The sequence below is a fragment of the Ovis canadensis genome, chromosome 19, assembly GCF_042477335.2.
Source record: "Ovis canadensis isolate MfBH-ARS-UI-01 breed Bighorn chromosome 19, ARS-UI_OviCan_v2, whole genome shotgun sequence".
NCBI classification, from domain to species: domain Eukaryota; kingdom Metazoa; phylum Chordata; class Mammalia; order Artiodactyla; family Bovidae; genus Ovis; species Ovis canadensis.
Genome location: NC_091263.1, coordinates 57,220,886 through 57,238,275, shown reverse-complemented (window position 1 = coordinate 57,238,275; position 17,390 = coordinate 57,220,886). Strand labels below are relative to the sequence as shown.

Genomic DNA, 17,390 nt, shown 5'->3' with positions numbered 1-17,390 from the left:
GTGTCCGACTCTTAGCGACCCCATGGACTGCAGCCCACCAGGTTCCCCCGTCCCTGGGATTCTGCAGGCAAGAACACTGGAGTGGGTTGCCATTGCCTTCTCCAATGCATGAAAGTGAAAAGTGAAAGTGAAGTCGCTCAGTTGTGTCCGACTCTTAGCGACCCCACGGACTGCAGCCCACCAGGCTCCTCCGTCCATGAGATTCTCCAGGCAAGAGTACTAGAGTGGGGTGCCATTGCCTTCTCTGGCAGGTGAGTTTAAACAGGATAAATCAATTTCTCTGAGCTTCTGGTAAGGGTAGCAAAGAGTCAATGGTCTCATCTTTATCCTTTGTAAAAATCTCACATTTGAGTGACTCCGGCACAATCCACTTAACAAGAGTTGGTCTTTCTTCCAGGAATGAACCTTGAACTTATGCAGAACTATTTACTTGCCTCATCTCCAATCCATAATTACCTATGAACTAGCCCCACATCTTAACCTTTGTCTGGAAACCAGACAAATTCTTTTTCACACTAGTATGGCTTAAATAAAAAAGACAGACAATAAGAAGTGTTGATTATGATGTGGAGAAATTGCCCTAATGCTAATGGAATTGTAAAATGGTAGAGACACTTTGGAAAACAGTTTGGCAGTCAAGAGGTAAAGTTCCATATGACCTACCAATTCTAATCTTAGGTATATATTCAAGAGGACTGAAAACATATGTCCACACAAAAACTTTGACATGAATGTTCATATTGGCATCAACTCCTAACAGCCAAAAAGTGGGAACAACCAACTGTCCATCAGCAGATGGACAAATAAACAGGGTATATCCATACAGTGATTTATCATTCCTGCATAAAAAGGGGTGAAATGTTACAACATAGATGGGATCTTGAAAACAGTATGCTAAATTAAGGAAGTCAGAAGTAAAAGGTCGCATATTATATGATTATATTTAAGTGAAATGTCCAGAACAGGCAAATCCATAGTGACAAAAAAGTAGATTAGCGGTTGCCAGAAATTTGGGGGGAAGGAGGTATGAGGAATGACTGTTAATGGGTATAGAGTTTCTTTTGGGGTGATGAAATGATATAAAATTACATAGCACTGATGGTTATACAATTCTGTAAACATTGTAAGAAAAACGTTGATGTCTATATTGCGTGAATTAAATCTCAGTAAGGCAGTTATTTATTTTTCTAAATCACTCTGTGGTTTTCCAGGATCTGAAGAAAAATCCCTTTGTAGAGTTAGTAAACACATGGCATTCTTGAGGAAATTAGTTTTCATAGATTTTTAGCAGCAAACATCAAGCGGAGAGAATGTCGATTATTAGAATCCTCTCAGTAGGACCATGAAGTTCTTTTTTAAAAAACAAGGGTTCTCTGGAAGAACCCTTCATTCCCACTGTAAATTCACTTTGGAATGGGACAGAATGCTTATGTCTTCAATAATTTTATGTCCTGTTAAACTGAGATTATCATACTCACAAACATGAGTCACAGACTCTAACAATCATGTGGGCTGATAGAGAGTGAATTTTATTAGCTTGAATTTTGACACTGAGGTCAAACCTCTGAGCACAAAAGGGAAGTAGTTCTTTTGTGTCTTTATCCCCTCAAAAAAGATAAAGCTCCTTCTCTCTTTATTTCCAGTGAAGTGATTGCTCTGTCAAATGGAAGAGGAATGTCTCAGAGGGCTCTCGTGCGGAACACATACCTGTCAGGCTTGTGTTTGCAATCTGCACTGAGCAGCCCTAAGAAGGGTTTGCCAAGTGGTTTCTGAGCACTGTCTTACCCTAAAGCTTCCTAAGATAATGGGTGAGGGAAAGTCTCCTGCTCCCTCTCCAAACTTCGGTCCCTTTCCTCCTTTCATTATTCCCTGGCATCATCAGAGAGCACTATCTTTCAGCCAGAATACTTTATTGAGTGGACAGGTACTTAAAGTTCATTTGGGCTGGAGGCTCCCAAGCTCCACAACCATTTCTGATAAAAACTTTATTCAATAAAGTAAGTATACATAAAAAAACATACTTTGACATAATTCAAGTTATATATGACAAACTCAGCTAACATCATACTTGATGGTGAAAAACCGAAAGCTACCCCTCTAAATTCAGGAAAAACACAAGATGCTCAAGGATGACCACTCTCACTACTATTCAATGCAGTACTGGAAGGCCTAGCCAGAGTAATTAAGCAATAAAATGAAATACCAGGCATTCCAACTGGAAATAAAGGAGCTAAACTGTCACTATCTGCAGATGACATGCTTTTATATATTTGTTGCTATTGCTTAGTCACTATGTCTGACTCTCTTTGACCCCATGGACTGCAGTAGATCAGGCTTTCCTGCCCTTCAGTGCCTCTGGAGTTTGCTCAAATTCATGTCCATTAAGTTGGTGATGCTATCTAACCATCTCATCCTCTGCCTCCCCGTCTCCTTTTGCCTTCAATCTTTCCCAGCACCACAGTCATTTCCATTGAGTCAGCTCTGCATCAGGTGGCCAAATTATTGGAGTTTTAGTTTCAGTATCAGTCCTTCCAATGAATATTCAGGGTTGATTTCTTGTAGGATTGACTGGTTTGATCTCCTTGATGTCCAAGAGACTCTCAAGAGTATTCTCCAGCACCACAGTTCGAAAGCATCAATTCTTTGGCACTCACGCTTCTTTATGGTTTAACTCTCACATATATATGACTATTGGAAAAACCATAGCTTTGACTATATGGACCTCTGTTGGCAAAGTCACGTCTCTGATCTTTAATACACTGTCTAGGTTTCTCATAGCTTTTCTTCCAAGCAGCAAGAGTGTTTTAATTTCATGGCTGCAGTCATCATCCACAGTGATTTTGGACCCTTTTATATACAGGAAGATCTTGAGACTTCACCAAAAAAAAAACACCACCCCATTAGAAATAATAAAACAAATACAGTATAGTTGCAGGGTAAAACATCAATATACAAAAAAAAATCAATTACATTTCTACATGCTAACAATGAGCTAGAAAAAAGAAAAGTTAAGAAAAAAATCCCATTCACAATCACAACAAAAAAGAAATAAATTTAAACAGAAGGTGAAAGACCTCTGAACCATAAGACATTGTTCAAAGAAGTTGAAGAAGACACAAATAAATGGGAGGATATTCCATGCTCACAAATTGGAAGAATTAACATTATTAAAATGTCCATATTATCATAAGTAATCTACAGATTCAATGCAATCCCTATCAAAATCCAGATAAATAAAAAATAAAAAAAGAAATATGACTGATGCTGAAGCTGAAACTCCAATACTTTGGCCACCTCATGTGAAGAGCTGATTCATTGGAAAAGACTCTGATGCTGGGAGGGATTGGGGGCAGGAGGAAAAGGGGACGACAGAGGATGAGATGGCTGGATGGCACCACCGACTCGATGGACGTGAGTTTGAGTGAACTCCAGGAGCTGGTGATGGACAGGGAGGCCTGGTGTGCTGTGATTCATGGGGTCACAATGAGTTGAACACGATCGAGTGAACTGAACTGAATGATATATATATATATATATATGTCTATCATCTTTCTAAGTAATCCACTATAACATGCTTAGAACATAACTGAACCAAAGTTTTACACTGTAACACATACAGAATACTTAGGACACAGCAAATCAAAAAAAGCTTTACTGCTTAAAAAAAGGAATATAAATGTCATTTTTTCTGTATAGCCTCATTTGTTCTCTAGTTTTTTAAGTGCAGCTATGGGGGAATTGAAGGAAGAAAAGTACTCATATGAAGGAAAAAAATCAATCTGATGGACATGAATATAGTCACTAGGCTAGCCTAGGGATTTATTCAATGACACTGCTTTACTGTTAACCTTCACTCATATCATTTATTATTTGGGGAACGGCTGTAAAGAGACTAGAAAGTGAACAGAATAATGATGTTTTTATGGCTCCTAATGTAGATTGTTATTGAAAATCTGTCAATTTTACTGGCAAGCCTTTGGCTCAAAAATAAGATCTTCATTTATAATTTGCAGACAGTGATAACTCAAATTATGAGAAGTAACTGGGAAATAAAAAATAACTATTATGATAATTATCTTTCTCATTAAAAACATGAGGCATTCTATTATCACTGGGATGCGCAAGATACTCTTTAACAGCTGCTGTTACTGAGCTAAAACACATCTAAATAGGAAAGAAAATACATTAGTGATCACCCAAATGATAAAAAACAGATACTGCTGAAAATGTGTGCAAAGTGGAACAGAACAGAACCCAGCAGGATGTACTGCCCACATATGTAAACCAGAATGAAACCACTCACAGATAACTCAGCAATTGGTTTCAACTTCTCTGAAATTTCCTTTAGGAAGGTTTTGTTTATTGAAGCTGACACTTGATGGGCTGGTAGGTCCTTTGCTTTAATAATAAGATCTGGAATTTTCGGAGAGGACTCATGTCTTCCAGGTGGAGAAAGGGATGGTGTAGGCACAAAACTCGTTTCAAAGTCTTTTATATCTATCTGCTTCACCGAGGAATTCTGGTGTTCTGAAGTTCTTCCTTCTGCATAAGCATTTTTAAGATATTCTTTACTTGCACACTTTGCAGCCTTCCCCAGCATGCTCTCTAATGTTAACTGAGTTAACCCTGGAGGACTAGTTGTTGGGCCTGGAGAACCCTGGACACTGTGGTTATCCTACACAGAAGAACAAAGGGAAATCACTTTGAGCTGAAACTTGTGGTAAATAAGTTACTGAATATAAGTTCTTAATAAGTTCATGTATTCTCTGAATAAAGTGAAAGAATATATCATATACTTACACACACATACAATTTTATTCTATAATAATAAATAAAAAAAACTAAAAACAGCAATGCAAACAGGTATAAATCATTTGCTATGATGCCCTGCTATGTTTGCCTCTGGTCTTGGTAAGGCATGTATTTTTACCACTGAGTAATAAGAGTACATTTAGGAAACAGTAGCTCAAATATATTCATTTCAAAGAAAGTATAAAAAAGAAGAGGATCCATACAAGACGAGAGAGAGAAAGTCACTCAATTGTGTCCGACTTGTGATCCCATGGACTACACAGTCCATGGAATTCTCCAAGCCAGAATACTGGAGTGGGTAGCCTTTCCCTTCTCCAGGGATCTTCCCAACCCAGGGATCAAACCCAGGTCTCCCGCAGTGCAGGTGGATTCTTTACCAGCTGAGCCACAAGAGAAGCCCAAGAATACTGGAGTGGGTAGCCTATCCCTTCTCCAGCGGATTTTCCTGAGCCAGGAATTGAACCAGGGTCTCCTGAATTGCAGGTGTATTCTTTACCAACTGGCTATCAGGGAAGTCCATAAGAAGGATCCATAAGAAGTTATCTAAAATATCTACAAATTGTCTGCTTTAGCTTCCTGATAAGCTAATTCCATGAGAAGAAAAAGAACAAGAACTTACAGAATTTACCTTATTTAAGTAGGGAAATGCTACTCTTTTAACACGCTGGCATATCAAAGTATTTTAGCTTTATATTGTTGTATGGAAATTTTACTGTTAAAGAGAAATAGATAATAGAGCATGTTTTGTGAAATATTTTTCTTAAATGAAAATTTCAGTTATAAAAGTACTTTTCCACAAGACATGAATCTCACTAAATATAATCATTTGGAAAGTTTAAAGTAAAAGCTGGAAATATTTTACTAATGTATAGTTCTGATTTTAGCCCTAACAGTTTTAATTTTTAAAATCTGAGAAAGGAGATACTACAAATGAAAAACATCAATGGCCATGAAGGTAAATAACAAAAAAGAGAAATATGGTGCTATTTCACTTGGTATTTTCCTGCTATAAAACAATAAATATAAAGAATAAGTAAATGTGATAATCACTTATACTTGTCATAAGATTTTTTAAATTTGTCTTATTTATTTAAATGTGTAATAAATAAACTTAAAACAGAAAAAATAATAAAAGCAGAGTACAATTTAAAGACATTATCTGATGTCTGAGATTGTCCTATCTTACATTTTGTTTCAGTAACCTATTCCAGTATCCTTTCATTTACAGCTACATAGAACCAAATATTTGTTTTTTTCCGAAGTTTGGCATTTTTAAACAAAATATTTGTATGACTGATAAAACTGGTCAGCTTCTTCTGAATGATTGGCCATCATATACCTAAAGATACAGATCACTCTCTGAGGTGAAATTTCCATTTTAGTAGAAGTTAAGTATCTGTAAAGGTGAGATAGAATTGCTTTAGGTTGGGCACTGGACAAGAGAAGAATTTATCGAATCTTTTAATTAGAAAGGATTCATCTGTGTGTCTGTCACTGTTCAGTCTCTCTTCCTTTCTTCCTCATCATAGGCTAAGTGCTGCTCTAGCGCTGCGGATGGTGGGAATATAATGGCAGGCCAGAAGTTAAACCCTGCCATTCAGGATCTTTGCCTGAAAAGCAACAAAGGGTCACTGAGTAATTTGATGGGGGGGATGTCATGATGGCACAAAACAGGAGGCATGGGGGTTAGTTTGAGTTTGTGTGGATATTGTTTGTGGATATCAGAAATGTCTGTGGAGATAGTAGCAAGGGAGGCGATTATGAGAGTATTAAATTGTAATGATTAGAAATGCTGAGGTGGCTGTGGTAATTCAATGGTGGTAACAATCGAGGCAGGACTGACTTGCGACTTCTGTAGAAGGCAGAGTAGGCTGTACTTGGTGCATCTGGGAAGCTTTTACATGGAGTCTGCGATTTCTAATCCTGTCATGCTATGATTCACCTTTCTTGCGGAAAGCAGTTGGGATTATCAGACAACTGTGCTTTCAAAAAAGGTACACCTGGGTCTAAGAACCTCTCCTAAGAAACAGCTTCCCTATCTGTAGTAAAGAAAGAACTGCAGTGTCTAAGGATCTTTTACAAACATTTCTTCTTGGTATTCATCCTGGGTCTCGTTTTCTTTGTCTATGTTGACTTGATCTTCTGATATATTTATTTCTTTATAAATGGTGGAGGAGAAATTTATTGTTTAGAGTGCCAGATAGGGGAAAGAAAAGATGGTAATTGGGTGTCAATCCATGGGACTTACTTTAAGTCCCAAGTGGAAAAATAAGAAGTGTAAGAATATTTCTGCCCTTGTGAAGTACTACATGGCTGAACTGCAGGCACTGGGCGACTCTTTTTGCTGTACATTTACTGAGTAAGCTTGTCCTTCACCATATCCTGGGAACCCTGAGGATGTTTATATGATTGAAGAACTCTGCCTTCAGGCAAAAAACTGGCAAGAGTGCAAGAGACCTGAAAAATGCCTCATGCTCTGAATTACTACAGAAGGAAGTGGTGACTCTTATAATTTTTGTTTATAAGAGACAAAAGAGAATAAAAGTTTAGCCAGTTTTCTAGAGAAAGGTAAACAGAACGTAGAACAAACATCTTCCGAGCCTTAGTTTTAAGAAAGTGCTAGTGGAACTAGGATTGATTTTTAACAGTTCAGTCTGGTTGTTAGACAGTGTTATATCTTTTCCAACTCTTAAAAAAAATCCAGTCTAATTTCTTGTAATTGTTATATTCAATTGACAGTGGGATTTCTGACCAAAATACCCTCTACTTATTCATTTCCATCATGTTTTCACAATAAAAAATAAGGACATGTGCTGTGGATTTAAAACATATTATTGGCCAACAGATTCCCCTTAACAAACACAGGCTGGTTACAGGGAAAAGGTATAATTACAACTCTTTGGATCAGAATCTCTGGATATGGGATTCCATTTTGTATATGACATAGGGGGAAACTGTGAGCTTTTGCAATAACATTAGTTCAATAAATATTAAGCTCCTATTAGGTGTAAGGTAAAATTTTCTAGGAATGATATATAAGATACACAGGTAAAAAGAACAAGGCCAGTGCCCTTGAGAGGCATAAAGTCTAGTGGCAGAGGGGTAGACATCTACAAAAGTAATAATTTCATAAGATAGAAGGAAGTAAATTTCATTTAAAAGTTTCAGATGTACTATTATGAGGATTGGTCTTCCCTGGTGATAGAAAATCACCACCGCTCAGTGGTAAAAAATCTGCCTGCAATGTGGGAAACACGAGTTTGATCCTCCTGGGTCAGAAGATCCCTGGGAGAAGGGAACCCACTCTAGTACTCTTGCCTGAAAAATTCCATGGACAGAGGAGCCTGGTAACTACAATCAATGGGGTCGCAAAGAGTTGGACATGACCAAAGCAACTCAGCACTCCTGCAAGCAAATGCAAATAACTGCTCTTTAGTTGACAACCAAAGTACATACCGGTACCATCTCTATCGTCTGCTAGTGCTGTTGATCATCTGAAAGTTTTTGTCGGTTCACAAATTTCTTCACTAAAACACTCAACAGAAGTATTTTTGTCTACCTGCAAGTGTATTTTTTTTTTCCATCTGTAAGTAGATCAGAGTACAGCCTTTTCTTCTTTATACAAGTTTACTCAAATGTATTTCCTTTTGTATGGCATGGGCAGGGATTCTATACACAGAACTATTTATGAGTATGTAAAGGGACATTCATCTCACATTTTCCCTAAGATATACCCTGATTTGGAAATGGGCCAAGCAATGGACAGATTTAGCTATGTTCCTGATAGTCATTCACTCTCTTCATCGTACTGAATTTTCATGGTAATATGTTTCTATGCTATTTTAAATACATGGAAAAGACAAATTAAGTGGAGAATCTGGACAGAGCACAAAAGGCTTGCCTATTTTGGCTGCCCTAGAACCAATAAATCTGATCTCTCCCAATTTTGAAGGAGGAATTAGGATAAATGGGAAAGGTAAGACAATATACAAGACTACTACTTCGATTTAAGTTGGGTCAGTTTCTATTTTAGAGAGGAAATAGACGGAAAACAAAAAATAGTATTTCTTAGTAGTGGTGCACTGACAAAACCTTCCTCTTTTCTTCAGTGATGTTTCAACTTACTAAAATAGATGATCTAGGGATAAATGACTTTTATTACTTTCATATATGTAACATGTGGGCTCGACATACTTTTGGATTAATCTGTATGAAATAACATATATATTTATTATATGCCTAAGAAGTTCACTGTAATCTGATTTACTATGATCTGATTGAAAAATAACCACTTTCACTGATTTGCTTTATCACTGAACTACTGAAAACCAGCATAGCAATTGAATAGAATTTGTCAGAGTAGTAAAGGATTTGGTATGCCATTTTCATATACCAATCATGTGTTCATCTGTTTCTCAGAAGAACAAATACAAAATCTTTTTGATTTAACTTATTTTTTTTAAAGTCCAAATCCCTTGAACCGTTTGTCTTCTGGGCTCAGAAACACTTGTTTGTTAGATATTCAATCAGGCCCCAGTGCTGGGAACATCAATAGAGTTTGTCTGATTAACTGTAGCATAGCATATGTATGCTGAAGATGAGAATGATTTCCCCAAGGACCCAGCACTTCCTCTGCTGAACTACATTTCTTGAAAGGACATGCAGATGGGCATTTGGACAATAATTTCTGGATGCACAAAACGAATTGCTCTTGCTGAGTTGTAATTTTAAAAAGATAATTTTAATGACTCTTGAGGGCCATCTATTTGGAGCAGATGGGACCCAGGCTCTTTTGTATCACACCTTTAATGTTGAGTGATTCAGGACAGAACTCTATTTTAGCCTTTGTATAATAAAAGAGGATGATCATATTTATTTATATTCCAATTGTCTTTTTTAATTCAGTCCACCGTGAAAAAGTCTTATATAACATTATTAAAAGTTCTCAACAAACCTATCTGCAATATTCCAAACACACTTTTGATGGCAGTTCTGAATTTGTAACTGAGATAGAGTCAGCAGGAGTTTCTACTTTTGTCCAATGTTTTAGTGATTAAATATGTGAACTGACAGAACCTTTTAGTTGAACAGCACTAGCAGACAATAGAGATGATGCAGATATATAATCTGTCAACTAAAGAGCACAATTATTTGCACAAATACAGCTAAAAGTATCAGTCATAACATCTTTATAAAACAATTTCTTCTTTGATGACAGCAAGATTGACCATTCAAATGTTATCTTAAAAGTCTTCACTAACAACTGTCCCTAAGGAGTATTTCTTCTTTTACCTCTTCAATTTAATAGGAAACTATTAAAATAATGCCAAATAAAATGAAAGGAAGATGTGACTGTTTCTAACAACCAACTAACTTGCAGCATGCTTGGTATGACAAGGACCTGAGCAAATTACTTACATAGAGTCCCTTGGACTGCAAGGAGATCAAATCCTAAAAGAAATAAGTCCTGATTATTCACAGGGAGGACTGATGCTGAAGATGAAACTTCCAATACTTTGGCCACCTGATGTGAAGAACTGACTCATGGGAAAAGACCCTGATGCTGGGAAAGATTGAAGGCAGAAGGAGAAGGGGATGGCAGAGGATAAGATGGTTGGATGGCATCACCAACTTGAGGGACATGAGTTTGAGAAAGCTCTGGGAGTTGGTGATGGACAGGGAGGCCTGGTGTGCTGCAGTCCATGGGGTAGCAAAGAGTTGGACAGGACTGAGCAACTGAACTGAACTGAACTGAATCATCTTTACCTGTAGCCGTTGATGCCTCACAGACAAGTCACAGCAGAAGTTACAGGAACGGTATTGGATGGGCAAATATCAGAATATTTGGGGAAAATAATGAGATTCCTTTACTTGTTCAAGATAAAAATATATTTTCCTTATGAGCTAGACTTCATGCTTTTTAATTGAATAAAACAAAGATTTTTTTTTGGTGAAAATTCTTATTTATAACCAAATAGTTATCTGCAAATATTTATCTTTTAGCAAAGCTGAATGATGTTATTTTAAGGAGACAAAGAGTTTTATAACCCTACACTATGTGCCTATAACAAAGAAGGAAGTTACAAGTTAAAGGAACTAACTTTTTCGGAGAGGAAAAAAGCTTCAAGATAATAATAAAGATATGCAGATATGAACAGCCTAAAAGAATTACTCACATGGAATAAATATTAAATTTGCCTGGTAGGTTTAGAGAGTACATTATGTTGTAACTCATGATATACAGAAATAAAAATGCAAGCAATACATTCAAAATAGAATTCTTCTATTTTTTTCCAAGAAGTAAACTGACATTTAAAGTTTTTAAAGGCTACACAGAAATATAAGTGGCTTCATGTGGAGTAAATATCATTTCTATTGTGAGTATGTAAATGTGTGTGAGAATGTAACTCAAAATTATTAGTCAAGCATGTAAGGGTGACAGGATAAAAGTGTACATGCCATCAGGAAGAAAAAATGAAATAGTTTAACTACTGACTGTTAAAAAACAACCCTTGAAAGCAACAATACCAGGAAAGCTGAGAGAAAAGGCTAAAATGATCCTTTTAATTTGTTGCGTGTAAATCTGTCCTTGATAGGCTTCAACAGAGTTAAATGAAGAGAAGATCTAGAAGATTCCTAGCTAATTTGAACATAGTAAGTAGTCAGTTTACATAAGTCATGTCCAAATATGGATAATTCTTTGGCTCAAATGTTCTCGTTTGGACTGTTATGTAAGACAAATTACCTAGCTTTGTAACTATCTACTTTAGTATTAGAGAAGTAATAAAGTATTAATATAAAGCTATCTATTTCAAATTACAAACTGGATATGTATACTTGAAGCCACATTGGGAATAATGGCATAAAAAACAAAATAGTGATGATAATAGTAACATGCCTTTTTTTTTAAGATGCTATAATCCTATGAAAGGTTTTAACAGATTTCCTAGAAAATTCATTTTACATGGTAGTCCTAATTTTACAACTCACCACAAGATATATTTCCATAATGTGTCTTCAAATAAGAAATACCAATTCCAAATTAACTGAGTATCAGGAAAGTTAGTATTATATAGCTGCCTAGGGAATAAAATATACAGTAAAGCAAAGATTAAAATGATATGAAAAAAATAAAAACTATGCTTTTGAATCTTTCACATTAATGAAGATCTCAAATGTGAACTGATGATTAGGAACTTAAATTACAAAGACCATTGTCTTAGCACCGAAAGCTTATTTTAATTAGTCTTTACTATCATAAGTGTATTTTTTTCTGTATCATGATAACATGATTTTGCCTATTTTTTTTTTGCTTCTGAATACATCTCATCCATTCAGTTCAGTTGCTCAGTCGTGTCCGACTTTTTGTGACCTCATGAACTGAAGCACGCCAGGCCTCTCTGTCCGTCACCATCTCCCGGAGTCCACACAAACCCATGTCCATCGAGTTGGTGATGCCATCCAATCATCTCATCCTCTGTTGTTCCCTTCTCCTCCTGCCTTCAATCTTTCCCAGCATCAGGGTCGTTTCCAATGAGTCAGCTCTTTGCATCAGGTGGCCAAAGTACTGGAGTTTCAGCTTCAACATCAGTCCTTCCAATGAACACCCAGGATTGACCTCCTTTAGGATGGACTGGTTGGATCTGTTCACAGTCGAAGGGACTCTTAAGAGTCTTCTTCAACACCACAGCTCAAAAGCATTAATTCTTCGGCATTCAGCTTTTTTTATGGTCCAAATCTCACATCCATACACGTCCGAAATGCAGTACTTGGATGCAGTCTCAAAAATGACAGAATGGTCTCTGTTTGTTTCCAAGGGAAACCATTCAATATCATGGTAATCCAAGTCTATGCCCTGACCAGTAGCACTGAAGAAGCTGAAGTTGAACAGTTTTATGAATACATCTAAATTCCCTTTAAAAATATTTGAGGTCTAACATCAAATAGTCTTTCAACTACAAGTTGCAAACTTCATAATAAGTAACGTAATTATTACTGATTTGTCCACCATTATTTATAGTATGACATTATATCTTCCTTAGGTACAATAGTGTTACTCTAAGAATACTGCATTCTAAAATAATGCAACTAATGTAAGAATGTCTAAATCAGCTGATTGATTTTTCTTCAAAGACTATATGTAAATAAACATTTATAATATGTAATCTAATTTTCCATTGACTTATATAATTAATAAATGGAAGACATAATCCTACAGAAAAATAACTTACAAAAATCCCCCAGACAAACCAATTTGATAAAAAAGGGATCAAGACAATGTGTAGAACTTGTTTAAACATAGCCCAGTAGTTCTGTTGGTCCTCTGTATTTTAGTCTGTATCTTGTTATTGCCTCTAACAGCAAAGCTTGCATGATATAGAAGGCTTCTGCCCTTCTCTCTGGCTGTCCACTCTTGGTAGGCTTTGACTAAAGGTGGAACAGGGAAGGTGTTAGCAATGAGATGGTCACATTACAGACTCAAGCCATCTTCTGATGGTCTTGGCACAGGGGTTCCCAGAGAGCTATGTCAATCATAGCTTTGAAAATGCATAATAAATTAATTTTCAATTTCATGTAGTTGGTAACAAGTACATGTCTGCATAATAAATGGTGAAGGATGTCAGAAGTTGAGTAGCTAGTAGCAAAAGTGAAGTGAAGTCGCTCAGTCGTGTCTGACTCTTTGCAACCCCGTGGACTTTGGCCTACAACCCCCCTCTATCCATGGGATTATCCAGGCAAGAGTACTGGAGTAGGTTGCCATTTCCTTCTCCAGAGGCTCTTCCCAACCCAGGGATCAAACCTGAGTCTCCCACATTGTAGGCAGATGCTTTACCATCTGAGCCACCAGGGAACCAGTAGCAAAAGAAAACATATAAAGGGAAGACAAATTGAAATATTCAGAACTAGTATTCTTCATTTTCTCCAAAAGCTCTGTTGCTTCTTCTCAAGGCTCATCCTTCATGATAGATGGAGAGGTATCTTCCTAATGTCTTATTTAAAGGGTAGTTTCCACTAATACCTCCCTCAAAGTTTCCAGGGAACTGTCACTTCCCATCTGCCATAAAACTGCCACCATCAAGTCATTCTTTTGGCTCAGGTAAGTTGTGCACATGGGAAGGGGATGGCCCTACCCAGTTGGCAAATGGTGTGACCGCTAGACTCTACCCAGTTACTGCTGCACGAGAGCTGACAGCTGGGTGGAAGCAGTACAGATGCTCAAAACAAGTGCTCATTTTACAGTTTATAGGTTCATTTTATTCAGGGTGAAAGGGACAAATTTTATCCCAACACATTTAAAATGTACTATTTTTTTCATTTATGCATAAAGTGGTTTGCAGTAGGTTTATGTTTGGTTTGACAAACAGTTTCATCACACTCAGAAGCAAGAATGTTATAAAAAAGGATTTCCCTATGCACTTTTGCTACAGAAACTCATTAAAAGTTGGAAAAAAAATCATAATTACTGTCTGAACGATCTCACCATATTCTCAACTGGTTCTGAAGGTAGGAGTTATGGACTTACATATTTCCCCTTGTCCAAAGGGGTATTCTTAATCAGATACAGGTGTTAAAAATAAGTTTGTAAGCATACAAATATGTTTTCCTAATTATTTCTATAATTTCTACATATAAATAATTTGTGTAATTTCACTAAACCATAACTTCACTATAATCTGCTTTTAAAATAATTATTTTTTTCTAGAAAATATCAATGCCTATCAATAAAGAACAATGCTACAGAAATTCACAAATTCATTTTCTATGGAGAAAAAGAGGTATAATATATTGTTTTAAACAAATGTGTCAAACTCCATTCAGTTTGGTATTTCACAAGGTATTAAGAACTTTTTATGAATTTATTGATTTATGAGATACATTTGTATTCTAAATAATTGCAAACAGAAAACCTCCTGTAAGGCAAGTCCCAGCAGTAATCCATGATTCATTATTGCAACTTTAATTGGCACAACTCTTGAAATTCTGGGACCATATGGAAAATAATGAGTCCTAATAGGTCTAAGGTGAGAAGATGGCAGGGGAGTAAGCAAGGCAGAAAACTGTCAACTCAGAATGCTTAGTGACTGCAACACGATTTCCCCAAAGACCTAGAACAATGTGCTCTCAATTTTACTGGTCACGCTATCATATAACTGAACTGCATATTATTTTTCATTCTGTGAGACAAAGATTAAAATGAAAAAACAAAATCAAACCAAAAACTGGTTTCCATAATTAAAAATGAAATTGGCTGACTGTTAATAAAAAAGGCAACAATTTAGAGTTACCATAACAACCTGAGGCAACTGTTGACTGACACTGCAATCTGCTGGATTTTTATAAATAGCAGTTGATTTTCCCTCTTTCAACTAGTTTTAGTGTTTAGTTGGAGCTAATAGAACAACTGTACTTTACAACTATTTCCCTCATCAGGCAATGTACCTCTTCGTTGCTGTCACCACCGTAAAAATCTTCCTCTGTTTGGGTGTCACTCCTTGTCACACTGGTATCTTCTTTTAGATCCAAAGTAAACGGGCACCCTTCTGGGGACACACTCTGCGTCTTTCCGTGAGGTGCTGATCGTGGTCTGGATGAAAAAGTGAAAACATCCTTTGGAACAATCTGGGTTTCCTCTGTCTGTTGATCCTGTTCACTTTCCTTGCTGGCTTCTAGCCACAGGCATGAAGTATGGCAGGAGTCTTCATTCAAAAGTAGAGACTGTGTGGTAGAGGCCAAATAGGGGATGTGATCGCCATTTTCGGGAAATACCCACTCATCTGACAATTGCAAAAGATGACAGAAGTAAGAGCAGTGTTCCCGTAGTGTTATGTTAGGCAGGTGGTGAGAGTAACACCTCTTGTTCCTGAAACAGGTTTATCAAATAATGCAAAAGCCAAGGAAGGTAATTTATCCCCCATCTTGTAACCTGCTAAACTTTTAACCCACAGTTAGTGCTCAGAGCTATGGGCAACTCATTTGTACTTACTTCCGCTTCCTCTGAGTTGAAACACTGGCCAGGAAATTTGAAAGTCTGAAATAATTATCACCTATCTTGCAACAAGTTCTTTATAGCACAGTCTCATTAATTTGATAATCCAGAGGGGGGAAATCTTCCAAATTTAGGAATTTCTTTTAACTTCAGGAGGACAGAGTACTAAAGCTCTTTAAATAAAATGTCTGGGCCTTGTTCAGATTACAAAACTGCAGGAGGAGAAAAAAAACAAACTACAAAAAGCTGACAGTCTTTCCCTCTCCATTCTACTGATTGGAATAAGACAATTCATAAATTAAACTGAGAAGACCTGTCAAGTAATAGTAAGCCCACAGAAATATTTGTTAGTGTGACTGGTGAATTCTGCTGCTGAAAAGGACCTTTGGATTTAATTCTAATTTTAGGAGAGAATGTTTTGATATGGAAATCTTTTCTGCACATTTTTGTTTTCTTTAAAAATACTATATAACACCACTAAGATATGTTATCAAAACTTTAAAAAAATTAGTCTTTTACTCAATATTGGGATAGATCTTATAATTTCATGACCACAAAAAACTTGAAAAAAATTTTCTATAAAAAGCATTATTAAAAGCAGGATTACTTTCTTCTTTACAATGACATCAGGAAAAGTTGAGCTTTTTCTCAACTGAATCTGATTTTTTTAAAAAATTTTTTGCTACACTTGTTTTTTGTCAATGGTCAAAATCTTACAAGAATTTGTGTTCTGCAGAACCACAATGCAAACATGTTAATTTTACTCCTGATTCTTGAATCATATTATGTTCATATCATAAGAAGAATATCCAAGAGCTAAGACTGGCTAATTTGAAACTTCAAAGCTGATACTAAAAAATCAAAAGCAACAAACAAAAAAAAAGGCCTTTAATAAAAATTAAATTGATGGCACACATGAAACTGTATTCTTCTCAAGTGAATTCATCTGTTTCTTAACTTATGACTATGATTATATAACATAACTTGCCTATAAAAGGGCTATAAATATGCATTTCTTTTAGATAAAACCTATTAAGGACAAGGCTTTCCCATTTTCTATAGGTAAATGGACAATAGCAGGTTGAATCTACTTCATCCGACCATGTTCACAGCAAATGCGGAGAGTCTTGAGTCAGCGTGCTGTGAGTGATAGTCGTTCAGTCATGTCCAACTCTGCGACCCCATGGACTATAGCCTGCCAGGCTCCTCTGTCTGTGGAATTCTCAGGCAAGAATACTGCAGTAGGTTGCCATTTCCTTCTGTGGTGGATGAAATTAATAGATTCACTGGCTTGTCCTCTTCTGGACAGCAAACTCTTTGCCTGGTGCTAAGTGCCTAGCAGGTGCTTTGTAAACATGGTAAATGTTGAGTAAGATTACAAAAACCAATGTGTTTTGTTATGTACAGGAGTATGTAAAGAAAATGGGAGGAAAAGATCTTGGGAATCTACATTAGGTAATTAAACAACTCGTATGACCTAGCACCAAACATATTATTAACTGTCAAAAAAGTCAAAGTAAAAGAGGTGTTTTCACACTAAAAGAACTCTAATTATCTCACTACCACATGCTTTTTTGGAATTTGCAGTTTT

At 36.5% G+C, this 17,390-nt stretch overlaps 1 protein-coding gene across 13 annotated transcripts in view; it reads right to left on the bottom strand.

Moving 5' to 3' along the window:
• The window catches only part of CFAP20DC (CFAP20 domain containing), a 261,668-nt gene that overhangs the window by 98,091 nt on the left and 146,187 nt on the right, over positions 1 to 17,390 (bottom strand). For 5 of the 13 annotated variants that reach the window (XM_069560489.1, XM_069560493.1, XM_069560490.1 and 2 more), the window contains 2 exons: positions 15,253 to 15,587; positions 4,304 to 4,675 (listed from right to left, as the gene is read on the bottom strand). The exons of 1 other annotated variant lie outside the window; for it this stretch is intronic. In XM_069560489.1, the coding sequence (XP_069416590.1) occupies positions 4,304 to 4,675; positions 15,253 to 15,587 (707 nt within the window). Of the gene's footprint in view, positions 1 to 1,893; positions 2,874 to 4,303; positions 4,676 to 15,252; positions 15,588 to 17,390 lie in introns of those variants that run through there. 7 more of the 13 variants (XM_069560492.1, XM_069560499.1, XM_069560497.1 and 4 more) reach the window with 3 other exon arrangements.